This window comes from Varanus komodoensis, unplaced genomic scaffold (assembly GCF_004798865.1).
Source record: "Varanus komodoensis strain SLA01 unplaced genomic scaffold, ASM479886v1 scaffold29_1, whole genome shotgun sequence".
Lineage (NCBI taxonomy): Eukaryota > Metazoa > Chordata > Lepidosauria > Squamata > Varanidae > Varanus > Varanus komodoensis.
The window spans coordinates 8762777-8775504 of NW_025335759.1; the positions used below are offsets into that span (position 1 = coordinate 8762777).

At 48.2% G+C, this 12728-nt stretch overlaps 1 protein-coding gene across 2 annotated transcripts; it reads right to left on the minus strand.

Moving 5' to 3' along the window:
* Positions 1 to 703: 703 nt before the first annotated feature.
* On the minus strand, positions 704 to 9768 carry LOC123025869 (phospholipase A2 inhibitor and Ly6/PLAUR domain-containing protein-like). Of its 2 annotated transcripts, XM_044434982.1 has the most exons (8): positions 9537 to 9608; positions 8955 to 9016; positions 8655 to 8777; positions 7625 to 7753; positions 4652 to 4768; positions 4329 to 4481; positions 2905 to 3042; positions 704 to 2055 (listed from the first exon to the last, which is right to left on the minus strand). In XM_044434982.1, the coding sequence occupies exons 2-8, from the start codon at positions 8959 to 8961 to the stop codon at positions 1862 to 1864; spliced, it is 861 nt and encodes a 286-aa protein (XP_044290917.1). In that variant the 5' UTR covers positions 8962 to 9016; positions 9537 to 9608; the 3' UTR covers positions 704 to 1861. The 2 variants fall into 2 exon arrangements, with proteins under 2 accessions (XP_044290917.1, XP_044290915.1); XM_044434980.1 differs by lacking the exon at positions 8955 to 9016 and having other exon boundaries at positions 8655 to 8789; positions 9537 to 9768.
* Between the last annotated feature and the right edge of the window lie 2960 nt (positions 9769 to 12728).

Sequence of the window (12728 nt, forward strand, 5' to 3'; positions counted from 1 at the left end):
TCAATTTTTTAAAAATTGTGTGTTCTTTCCCTCTCACCTACGGAGAAGTTCAGGATTTGTGGTACATTTTGAACAACACTGGACTGAAACAAAATTTCCCCCCATCCCTAAGCCAGAGGAGACCTGTACAGAAAGATCTGACAAGAAAGAAATGATCCAAGCCGTGCTACAAGGAAGCAGCGCTAATTCACATTTAACAGGCCCAAAAGGTTAACTGGGGCATCATTCACCTGCTCCACCTCTTATAGAAGCCAGGTTTAAATAAAGAGGTTAATTTTAGTATGTTCAATTGCACTCATTCATTAGTTAAATCCAGTTGGCTAAAATTAATCAGTGCAAAAAAGGGAAGAGAGATTTGTGTTTCACTCTCCCCTTGCCACATATAAGATTGGAAGTTTCAACTTGTAAACATCTGATCCAAAGATGCTCTTGTTTCATGAAAGAAAAATACATCTTTTTACCCCCGGTATGTGAGGATGAGTTAGTCCAGGAAAAGCAGGCAGGCACAGTTAGGGCTATGTACCAAACAGATCGGAAGCTCAGGCTCTTTGGAAGAAAAAAAAAAAAGATTTGCATATGCTAATAACATATTGTTTGATGTTTCTGTGTATGTGTTTAAAGGATTCTACCTCTTCAGAGCATCCCTATTTGACAAAAAGTTGTCCAGGGAGAGGGTGAAGGAGGACATATGATTTCAGAAGAATAACTTGATGCAGAATTTTTTATGGGAGGCAGCAGGAGCAACACATGTGAACAACAAGCCAGCAAATCCGGAGAATCTGTTACAATCATGGCCCCTTCACCTTCATTTCATCCAAAGCCCTTGGGTGGCACAGGATGGGACCAATGGCCTTCCAGAGATTGGAAGGGCCACCTGTTCGCCCCCGCCCCCCAGGGAGGGGGAAAGGATCCTTCTCCCCAGTGGTATCAACACTGAGATAAAAACTGAATGTCAAGCAATAGAATTCCACATAATGCATTACGTGGCTTTTGGTTCCCCTCAAACCAACAGGGCTGAACTTGGTTCCCAGAACCAAGAACAGGATCTATAAACCAGCTGACCCAAGGAAAAAGCACACTGGAACTCAGAGTCCACGAAAACCATGTTATATGTCCACATTCCATGTCAGTCTGGTGTTTATTTTCACTTGGTGGTGGTGGTGGTAGTAATCATTCCTCCAAAAGAATATGAAGAATAAGTGCAGATGACGGAGGACATCCCTCAATGCAGGGTCAAAGTAACCGCATGCAGCTGCCCGCAGGAACTTCATCAGAAGCAGCCCAGAGAACCTCGCTTCCAACGGTGGGTCTGGTGGACCTCCAGCCTCTCAGAACATAAAACCAGAGAGGGATGGATTCCTGCAGCAGCAGCACACCTCACATTGCTGTCTGAGATACTTCCAGGAAGAAGAAAGGCAAAGAAAGGCAAATCCTTCTGAAAGGCCAATGCTAAATGAGGGGGCAGAAGAAGCCGCCTTTGCCAAGCCCCCACATGGCCCATTTGATGCAGCACTGGTTGCGCTGACTGGCTGACGCTTTCATAGTCCTTAGGCAGGCTGAGCTGAGATGCTGGCGGCTAAACTGGGCTCCACTGCACCACATAGCCATGGGCGAGAACAGGCACCCAGCATGCGAAAGACTCCCAGATTCAATTTCTAGAGGCTCCAGTAGGGCTGCCGGAGGGCAGCCATGTTCCAGTCCAAACCCCGGAGGGCTCCTGACAGGCCGTGCAGACAGGATGGAGCAACAAGGCCACACCGAACACAGCTCCTCCAGCTCCTCTTGCTTTGGCCTGGCCTTTCGGAGGAAGGCATCTTCCTCCTGGAAATGGGAAGGAAGCATTCTTTGGTGCTGAGATGCATCACAGGAGCACCTCCGTGAGCAGGAGGCAGGAGAGAGCCAGGAGGAGGGACTGAGGCAGCAGAGGGGTCTGGCCAGCCCGCCTGCACTCAACGCTGGCTTCCTCCACTTCGAAGGCCTGCAGGTCCAGTTGGCCGCTTTGTAATCCGGCACAGATGGGCTGTGTAGTGCAGCCTCTCACGATGGTGGTCTTTCCTGGATTCCAGAACAAAGATGAGTGTCACTTTCCCCAGTCCTTGTAAACTAAGCAATTCCATCTATCCATTTGATTTATATCCCCAGTTTTCCATTGGCAAATCCCAGGGGTGCACACAATCCAGACCGCATGCAGCAACAGAAACAGCACCAAATATTATTTAGATGACATGAAATGCTATATTGGAAGGACGTGTGTGTGTGTGTGCGCGCGCGCGCGCGCGCGCGCGCGCGCACGTACATGTGTGTGTGCTGTGGGTGGGTAAGAGCGCTGGGCAGAAAATGTACACAGGAATTCATTGGAGCTCCTACCCTACAAAGATTCCTGTCTGAAGAAAGGCAGACATTGGGCATCCGTATGACATGATGCCAAAGGTTTGCCTCCAGGACCTGCTGCGCAAAACGCATGCCTTCCTTGACAGAGCAATACATGCTCCTCTGAACATGCGCCTGCATGCGCTGAAAGCTGCTCAACATTTATTTCAGACGCCACTGGAACTAGGATCTGTAGCTAAACCTCAAGCAACATCCTTAACGTGCTGGCGGCGCTGGTGGTGCTGGTGATAATGGTGGCGGCGGCGGCAGGTGTCCACGAGGAAGAGGGCTTCCAGACCGTGCAATGAATTTCCCAGGGAGACTCACGGAGAACCTCCACTGGATTCTCCTTGATGCCAGGGAAGACCTTATTTTCCCAGGACTTCTCCCAGGAATTTTAACTTTGCACAGTTTTACATTCTGTCTGGCATTTTAAATCCTTGCATTGCTGCTAGGTTTCATTCTATTTTCACGCTAGTGTGGGGTAGAGAGATAATCAATAAATACAAGCATGCACTGCAAAAGGACAATTACCAGCATCGTTTAGCCCCATCAAATTCAAGCAATAGTCCTCCGCTCCAGTGCAATTCACCTCCCCTGCAGGGCATGGGTGTGACTGAGAATAGCAGCCTGGGCATCGCTTTCCATTGGCAGTGGTGTTCCATGGGGACACTGAAAAGCAAAGAGAGTCAGGCAACATAGAGAGATGGCATGGCAGAGGAGCAATCGACACATCATGCAGGGAGCTCCTGAGTCAAATCTGCTATATGGGGATAATAACAGTGACCTGCTTTGGATGGTTGCCATAAAGATGATGCAGCGCATGCAGTGAAATGGCTTTCAGCACACTGTGCACCAAGCAGATGTTTGCACGTATTTATTTATTATATTTTCACCCCGCCTTTCTCCCATTGTGGAGCTCAAGCAGCACCCAAGTGGTCCCCCCTCCAAGCTCTGGCCAGCCCCAGGCTTGCTTAGCTTCCACATGGTGGATGCCTTATGTGCCTTGAGACCATGCTCCTCATATTGATAGTGAGGAGGGCTCAGAACTAACATCCACGTGACCAGTCTTAGCTAGGAAAGGCTTCCTTGCCTCTGCCAAAATCTGATTCTGTCCATGAGCAGAAGATGACATGCGAGGCACCAGACAATCAGATGGAATGGATTTGATAAAATCCTTACATCTGTGGCTAGAAGATTCAGTGAAAGGCCAATTATGCAGCTGCAATATGACACTAGCATGCAAATCAAATGGTTACTTGATCCATCTAAAAAGTCACAGAGTCATAGAATAGCAGAGCTGGAAGGGGCCATGAAGGCCATCAAGTCCAACCCCCTGCTGGTGCAGGACACCAAGTGTTCAAAGTTGGCGGAGAGCAGGACCCGGACAACAATTTGCAGGGAAGGTCAGCTGATATTTTTGCTACATTGGCAAAATATGTAGAAAATTATAGAAAAATCTGGAATTATATTATATGCAGATTATATACAACTCTGGGATTCATCACAATGTGCAAGACATGGAATAATGGGCGTAAGCTGCAGGGAGCCAGATTCCGGCTGGATGTTAGGAAAATCCTCCTGACTGTTAGTTACAGCAGCATTGCAATGGAAGGAATTGCCCCTGGGGGGCAGTCTCCCCCCACCCCCGCAGAGGCATCAAAGAGGCAATTGGATGGCCATCTGCCAGGAACACTTGAACTTGGAGTCTTGCACTGAGCAGGGGGACTCGGTGGCCTCTGAGGCCCCTTCCAGCTCTACTATTCTCTGATTCTAAGGTTTCAGGAGCGATCCTATACAGGTTTGGACAGAAAAATGTCCTACAGCTCCCAGCATAGGATCTTGCCTTTACTAAGCGCTAGAAATGCAGGCTGCATCCCCCATGAGACCATGACGGTGCTGTGGCAATACCGGGAGAGGGGCAGAGAAGGTGGAAGAGACGGAAAGAGTATTCCTACCTCGGGGAGAAGCCAATGGGCAGTCGTTGCTTTGGCAACAGACGATATTTCTCCTGATGAATTTTCCTTTGCCGAACGTCACAAAAACTGGTCTAGAGCCACAGTACTGTGACGCATAGCAGCCTTTGGCAAACCTCAACCTGGTTTCTTCACCTGCGGAGAAATAAGGGTGTTTGGCCCATCACATTGCTGCGGCCTCCATCCTTTGCCCTCCTCCTCTGAAAGCGAAAATGCGATGCAGCACACCTGGCCTGCCTCAGAGGATTTGCACTGGCCCATGGCAATTCCACGACCGTGGATGCACCTACAATCCCGCTGCTCACCTTCGGACATTTCATGCAAGAAGATGGCGCAGGTGTCCTCGCCGTCATCACATCTCTCCATCACCCCCTCGCAGCTGCTGTCCGTGGCAAAGCAGGTTTCACATTCCAAGAAGGCACCTCCAAAACAGAGGAGAGAAATGCTTTGTGAGGGGTATTCCTGCCAAAGGCTGACCTGACCCAGTCCCCGTCTCCTGGGCAGATAAGAGCTTAGCTATCCGCCCGCTTCCGAACATCTCCAGTCTCCCAATGCTGTTCTCAGCTCCTCCCAAAAACATTCTGAAATCCATTTGAATACATGTTTAGGGCACAAAGTTATGCACGTTTCAACACAAAAGCTGGCTGGGACTTGCAGGATATTTTTCTGTCTAAACATGTGTAGAGTTGAGCCCTGAATGCAATTTTTTTGCAGATTAAGTACCCCCCCACACACACACACCCCCCTCTGGAATTGATGCTGAATTGGCAAAATAGACACGGACCAGAAACAGACTGCTTTGCCTATCTCTAAGCGGCCAGCCAAAGAAAAGGGCTTAACCATACTTAACATGATCTGATGCCCCTCAAAACCTTCAGTGCGCTCTTTTCCCACACCTGTGAGCTCATTCCTATGAGCAGACTGCTATATATTATGTGCTAAGAAGCAAGCTATTAAAACGAGCCCAGAAAATCCATAGCTGAGGACCCCTACCCCATACGAAAATAAACTAAATGTACCTATGTTCTTTTACTTGGCATAATTGATCCCTTTTTAAAATGAATCCCCACAATTTTATTCACTTATTATGCCCCATGTTGTTCTTACAACACACTCAAAGCAGGTTGCGTCATTCTACTCCTCCTGCTCTCAATTTTATCCCCACAACAACCCTGTGAGGTAGTCACCCAGTCCACTTCAGGGCCAAGTGGGGATTAGGACCCAGATTGCCTGAGTCCCACTTCTGATCTCTAACCACTACACCATACTTGCTTAATGAGCAATTTCCGTCCCATGATCCACTTTCAATTTTAAAATAGGGATAGATGAATTTGGGTTTTATTTGATTTCTAATATTTTGGTCTTAACTTTGTTTCCATCCAATTTTTCACAAAATTAAAATTCATATATTAATACATCTGCACAAAAATACATCTTCAGTTCTCTTTTATATTATCTTTTAGATATTAATCTTTTCCAGCACAATATGCTTCGGCAGACAAGACTAACTGTGGCACATGGAATGAGAACTGCGCCCTTGGAAAGGAGTTCTGATTTACTGATTTGAACAAAACATGCATATTGTGGTCTGTTTTACGGATAGAAACTATGAAGAAAAAACCAGCATGAACCCTTGACTCCACCCATCTCTCTTCACCAGACTGGAAGCAGTTGGGAAATCCAACCAGCTCAAACTGTTTCCTGTTTTCGTGCTTCCTGGCGCCTGCTTGATCTGAAATGCCCTTGTTTATGGTGGAAAGAAACACGAAGGAGTCTAGTCTAGCATCCCTCGAGTGCCGGGGCCTGGAAGCAGCCACTGGGAAGGGCCAGCCCATGCACCCCACCCCTTCGGATGGCTGCACCCTCCACGGAGGAGAGGTCCACCAACAGCTACTCATCCGGACGGTTATATGCCACCTCCAGGAGCAGAGGTGTTGTCGTGCCTGCATCCCTCTTGTACAGTCCCGTGGGCCACTGGTTGTCCACTGTGGAAACAGAATGCCACACCAGCTGCACTGACCTAGCCTGGCTCTTCCAATGTTTTTAAGGGACTATGCAGAGCTTTGCAAAAGTTTGGTAAATTCCTATCAGCAAGGAAACAGACTTCTCATCGATGTGCTCCAGCCGAATGTAGCAAGGAAGGCCATTGCCAGAGTGCAGAGGACCATGTTGTACCTGCCAACCACAGACGTGTGCAAGAGCGGGAGCCTGCTAGCGGGGGAGAGCGGCACCTACCCTGCCTGAGATCACACACAAGGTCCAGGGCCGCCTGAACGCACGGGCCTGAGGGGCGCTTGCCCGTGGGCCCCATGCTAATCCGTGCATGGTAACCCTTGGAAAATTGGAAAACTTCCAAAATTAACAGTAGTTGTCGTTGTCGTAGGGGCCCCAGGGCACTGCTTTGCCCGGGGCCCATCATGCTGTTAAGGCGGCCCTGACTTGGCCGAATGCACAGGATTTGAACCCAGGCATTTCATAGCTAAGTAGTTAAAGCCTTGGGCCTGAATGAATGAATCTGCCAGTCTGGGTTTTTCTCACATCTTTAAAAGATCTAAATATTTGGTAAAAGCAGCCCCCTTTCCGGGCTGTTCCCAGCATACCATACGCATGTGTGTAATCCTACTGCCCAATTATTCCAAATATTGTTATCACATTTTTTCCCATGACTTTATTGTGCTTCTGCCCCTGCCGTTTCCTTTTGCTTTTTGTTTGGATTCCTGGGAGAGGAGCAAAACACACCCACAAGCTCCCCACTCCAGATCTTCTCTGATAACCAGCTGTGAGGGATAAGGGAAATCTGATGTTAAGGGGCTTCCGCATCCTTAGGAGAAGCCACCACCTCTGGGCACGTGAGGATGTGTTGTGGTCCTGCCAATGGAGAGGGTTTGGCACCGTCAAGGGGAAATCTGCATTCATGTAACTAATTCCTGTTACTCCTGAGGGGACTGAAATGCCCCAAGCAAGAGGTTTTTGTTTTGTTTTGTTTCTTTCGATTTATATCCTGCCTTTTTCCTACAAAGGGCTCAAGGCAGCTTACATCTCCTCCTCCATCTTATCCCCACAACAACCACCCTGGGAGGTGGGTTGGGCTGAGAATCTGTGACTGGCCCAGAGTCACCCAGTTGGCTCCATGGCCGAGCGGGGACTTGAATCCGGATCACCTGAGTCCCAGTCCCAGGCTCTTAACCACCACACCACCCTGGCTCTCCAGGTTCTCAAACAAGAAAAGGGATATCACCTGGGACGACTCCAGACTGGGAGCAGGAAGCCACACTCACCTGGACTGATTTCTGCATGCGTAGAAAACATTGGTTGGGACGTCTCCCAGGGTCCACCAGCCTCCACATCACTGGCTGTGGTCGGCAAGGTCGGCTTTACAGTATGGGCCTCTAACGCAGAAAGTTGAGCTGAAACAAGAAGGACCCTTCGTGGTAATTTTTGTCCCGACTCAAGATTTTTATGAGTGCTCTACTACCTTTCTGGGCACCTGGTGGGCCATACCTAGAAGCTGCCTTCCCAGCGGCCTTGAACTGGGACAGAAAAGTCATAGGCAGACTCTTCTCATCAGTAGAAGAAGATGGAGGAGAAGGCAGATATCTAAGAGGGGGCTTATGTCTAGGGGACCACCCTACACTTTTTAGGTGACATCAGAATTCTCTCATAGGTGGAGAGAGCGAAGGTGAAGACAGAAATTCAGACTCTGGATTGGCTGGATCTACTCTGGTACCCTTCTCTAAGGGTTGCCCCCGAAGAGATAGAAGAGTGCTAGAAGCTTGTGGTTTCCTTGGAGTGGGAGCTCAGCCCTGTGACCTGCTTTAAAAAAACACGAACCTGACCCGAGAATTTGAATAAAGCCCTTTCTCCCCGCTGCTGGTATGGCTTGAGCCCTTTTGTAAATTACACTGCAGTTGCCCATATCAGTAGAATGACCCCAAAGTCTCTTTCTGATATCATATGATTAGGGTGCTATGGGGTGGGCTATAGTCTGAAAGAGTTCCGTGCCTATGAGCATACATATGGATTGCTATTTCTGTATGCTCAGAATCCCTGAAAAAGTCAAGTTCTGTCTGGTTTGGGAGAGCCCTCGGTGCTGGTATGTAATTCCCAAGGGGCATTCCAAAGCATAAAAAAGGAAGCTCAGTAAGTGGCAATCTTGCCTCCTTGTGGACGTAATCCCTCACCCACCACCCACCCGGCGGCCACGCTGACGTGTCACTTCTGTGTTTGCCATCTTGGATGTGTTTCGGCCCCGTTTAACCCCACGGAACAATTCAATCCACCCCGTGGGAAGGACCCTCTGGTGCTTACCTGCCCTAAGAAGCTCAAAGAAGAGAAATGGTCGCAAGAAGGCTATCACGACTGTCATGACGATGGGAGGAAATGCAGAGTGGAGGCCCGGTGACAAAACTTCTGTCTCTGATGAAGCAATGCCTGCGGTTTGAACTGTCCATATAAGGATTCAGACAGGAAAAAGATGTGCATTAGTGAACTCGGCTGGAACCATTGCTAATCTGAAAAAGTGCATTGTCATATTGCATCATCTCATCAATCTTTAAGACAGGACTTGCTTTGCAGGTAGGCAAAGGACACGAAAAGACGGTGACTTACCCAGCATTGGAAGAGAAGAATAATGAACTCCTTAATGGGAGAGCAAGTCAATAGTTTTCTGTCTAAAAGGATTAGATATGCTTTCGGTTTTAAGCTCCTCACTGTGGAAGTGAATGCAATGTCCAGCCAAGTATAAATAGCTAACAAATATTTTATTGCTGGACAGGCAGGAGTTCTCTCACTGGCTTTCTGTTTCTCTCTCTGTACACACACACACATACACAATTTAACAACATTGTATAGACTTTCTCAGCACTTCGCAAACACTAGGCAACAGAAATAATACTTTGCCAAGCCCATTCCAGAAGCTTCTGTGTTTACTCGGCACTAAATAAAAAATCAAATCGATAAAAGAAAAGCAGCACTAAGCCAATTCCAGTTTTGTGGGTGAATGCGTGGAAAGCATCAAACCAATCACATGAACTTGTCTGCAAGCCCATACTGAATTTTAATGCATTTAAAATGAAAATAGGGATGGAAAACATTTGAAAAATAACCAACTGTAGCTATGACAGAGAACTTCAGGTGGTTGCTGTTCTCTCTTGCATTTCCCACCCCTCCGAACAGACCCATATCTTGTACCTGCTTTAGGAAATTCTTCCTTCTCACAGCCAAAACTGTTCTGACAGCCCATTTTACTGGACAGGAAACAAAATACGGAAGCTGCAGACCAATGAGGAGGGTGTCATAAAGTGCTCGGGGAGCAGAAAGGTTCAGTTTCTCACAAGTTTGCCTCACTAGCTTCCCCTTGACTTTATCAGCAGCCCAACATGTGCAAACTTGGCAGCTGAGAGTTTTCACATGACCGCTATCTTCCTGCCAATAGCAGCTTCACCTCCTGCATTTCTGAATGTCAGCCCGCTGATAAAAACATGGGCAGATCCTGTGTTTATTTGCTAGTCTTGGTGATGCTCAGGTGTCCCAGATGCTCATATTGTCTCTCTCCCCATGGTTGCAAGCAGCATTCAGACATTGCTCTGGATCTAAGCCAGCATCCTGGTCCCATGGCAGCTGGCCAGATGCTCCAAATCAGGATTCACATGTGACAGCAGCTTCCTCTTGCTCATTCTGTCAGAAAGGGACATTTAGAAGCATTCCACTTATGGTCCTCAAGGCATATTATTATTGTTATTAATCTTAAGTATCATCTAAGCCACTAGTAGCTATTCATAGCTTTAGACTATGAATTTCTCTAATTCCCGTTTAAGCCTGCCAACTTTTATATTTAGAATAGAGGTATGGGGTGCAGGGAAGGGACAGGGGAGGAGAAACCATGCAGATGAGGATCTGAGACTCCTGTTAATCCAATTTGCATGTTCATCTGGAAGTAAATCCCACTGAAACCATGGAGGCTTAATTCAGTTTTCAAAGGGTTGTAGCCAACAGTCTAAGCTCACTTGCAGTATGTTTGTATGCATACCTAGCCAAAACTAAGGCATGGTCATTTTGATGCCTCCCATGTGAACAAGACTGCCCTCAGCTGTGACTGGTTTCCCACAAGATCTTGGGATCCCAGCTTTTTGCTATAACTCAAATGTTCCTTCCAGCTACAGTGGAAATAAAGAGAGGAATACAAATCTTTATGACGGATGGGATGTGTTTGGATAGATGAATAGAAGGCAAAGATCCATGAGGTCAACACAACAGCTGCTTCTCCAAGGAATGAAATGGCACCATGTCCCCCTCTTAAATTACACATAGCTTTGCCTCGATCGGGGTGGGACTGTAATTTGTTTGGTCTGCATTGCAATATGAACTGATCCCGTTTGTGCTTCCTGAGCGAATAAGTGCACTAGAAGGCAGCTCTCCTTCCACGATTGCTCTCCTCTGAACTCTGCGATGCAACTTGTGATCAAAAATACACGTGTTAGGGAAAATTTATTTATTTTTTTATAAAATTTGTATGCTGTCCAATTACTAATGTCTCTGGACGGCTTACAGCATAAATAAATTGACGACCCACTCTGGCTGCAATTAATAAAATACAATAATAATATTCTCTATTAAAACTTATTAAAATATTAATTAATTAAAAAGGTCTTGACCTGGCGCCGAAAAACATATAATGACAGTGCCAGGTGGACCTCTTTGGGGAGCGCATTCCACAGACGGGGCACCACCACAGAGAAGGCCCTCCTCCGGGTACTCTGTCTCCTAACATCTTTCACAGAGGGTTCCCGGAAGAGGGCTTCTGTTGCCGATCTTAGGGGGCAGGAGGGCAAATAGGGAAAAAGGCGTTCCTTTAGGTATCCTGGTCCCAAGCTGTTTAGGGCTTTATAGGTAATAACCAGCACCTTGAATTGAGCCCGGACTTTGATGGGAAGCCAATGGAGCTGACAGAGGACTGGGGTTATATGAGAATAACTTCCAGTCCCTGCCAGCATCCTGGCAGCTCTATTTTGAACCATCTGAAGTATCTGGACTGTCTTCAAGAAATCCAACCAGGAAGTAACCAACGCATGTGTCACTGTTGCCAGGCAGTCTTCCTCCAGACAGGGACGCAGCTGATGGATTAGCCGAAGTTGAAGGAAAGCGCTCCTTGCCACCGCTGTCACTTCCAAGGACAGTTTTGGGTCGAGGAGCACTCCCAAGCTCTCCCAAATTGCCATGCATTAGGGGAAAGTGATGACTAAAAAGCCAGATATGTAGACCAGGGGTCTCAAACTCAACTTCCCTGGGGGCCGCTGGAAGTAGAGTCTGGGTGAGGCTGGGCCACATCAAGTATTCCACCACCGCAGTGGTGGTGGGCCGCTCATCCCGCGGCCGGCCCAGGCGCCACCGGCACTTTGAAGGCCGTAGGGTGCCCCCCCCCCCGTGTCCTGCCCATCCCGGCAATTGGCCCACGGGCCACGAGTTTGAGACCCCTGGTCTAGAGGGTCTGCATGCAGAAATACATTTGCAACCTCATGCACAGAAAAACAGTAACAAATGTTGCTGAAGATATAAAGAACGGGAACGAGAAAGCTGCAGACTGATGTACGGCAGAAAAGGTTTGGGCCAGAAAATACGTAAACAGCACGGAAAGCAAAACACACTGATCAGTCTGTCTCTGTTATCAGTGGCCAGCCCTTTATCAGCTCAGTCCAGGCAAGTTCCTAGTGGGTGGTTTTTCTGATGGGATGGGGGCGGGGATCCATCCTGGTCTGGATGTGATATATCCCCCCCTGGAGGAGATTTGATGGATCCCCTGGATCCATCTTCATCTCCTGAGGCTCAGGTGGTTGTCACAAAGAGAAGGCCAGTATCTCTTCTCAGTCATCCCGGAGTGCAGGAAGACGGAATAACAGACTCAAGTTTAGGACATCAGGCCCCAGCTGCATGCGGGGAAGAACTTTCTGACTCTTGGAGCCATATTACGCTGGGACCAACGCCTCGGGAAGGTGGTGGGCTCTCCCACCCTGGAGGCATTCAAGCAGCAGCTGGACAGTCCTCTGAGAGGGACGGTTTAGCTTGGGGTCATGCCCTGAACAGGGGGCTCAGCCTGATGGCCTTCTGGCCCCTTCCAGTGCTACTCTTCCATGATTCTCTGACAGATCCCGTCCCGTCTTTCTCCCACCGTGCGTCCACAAGGAGGAGCTGTCAGTCAGGAGCAAAACACCTGCTGCATCGAGGGAAGGCTCTTGTGTCAGGGTCAAAGAGCTTCGATTCAGCTCCCGTTCTCTTTCCTTGTCTCTGACTGGGGACACAACAGGACGAAAAGGGAATTTCTTTGCCCCCCCCCCCACCTTCCCTCATGGGTTTGACACATACTGTGGCCTCCACAGCTGCCATTTG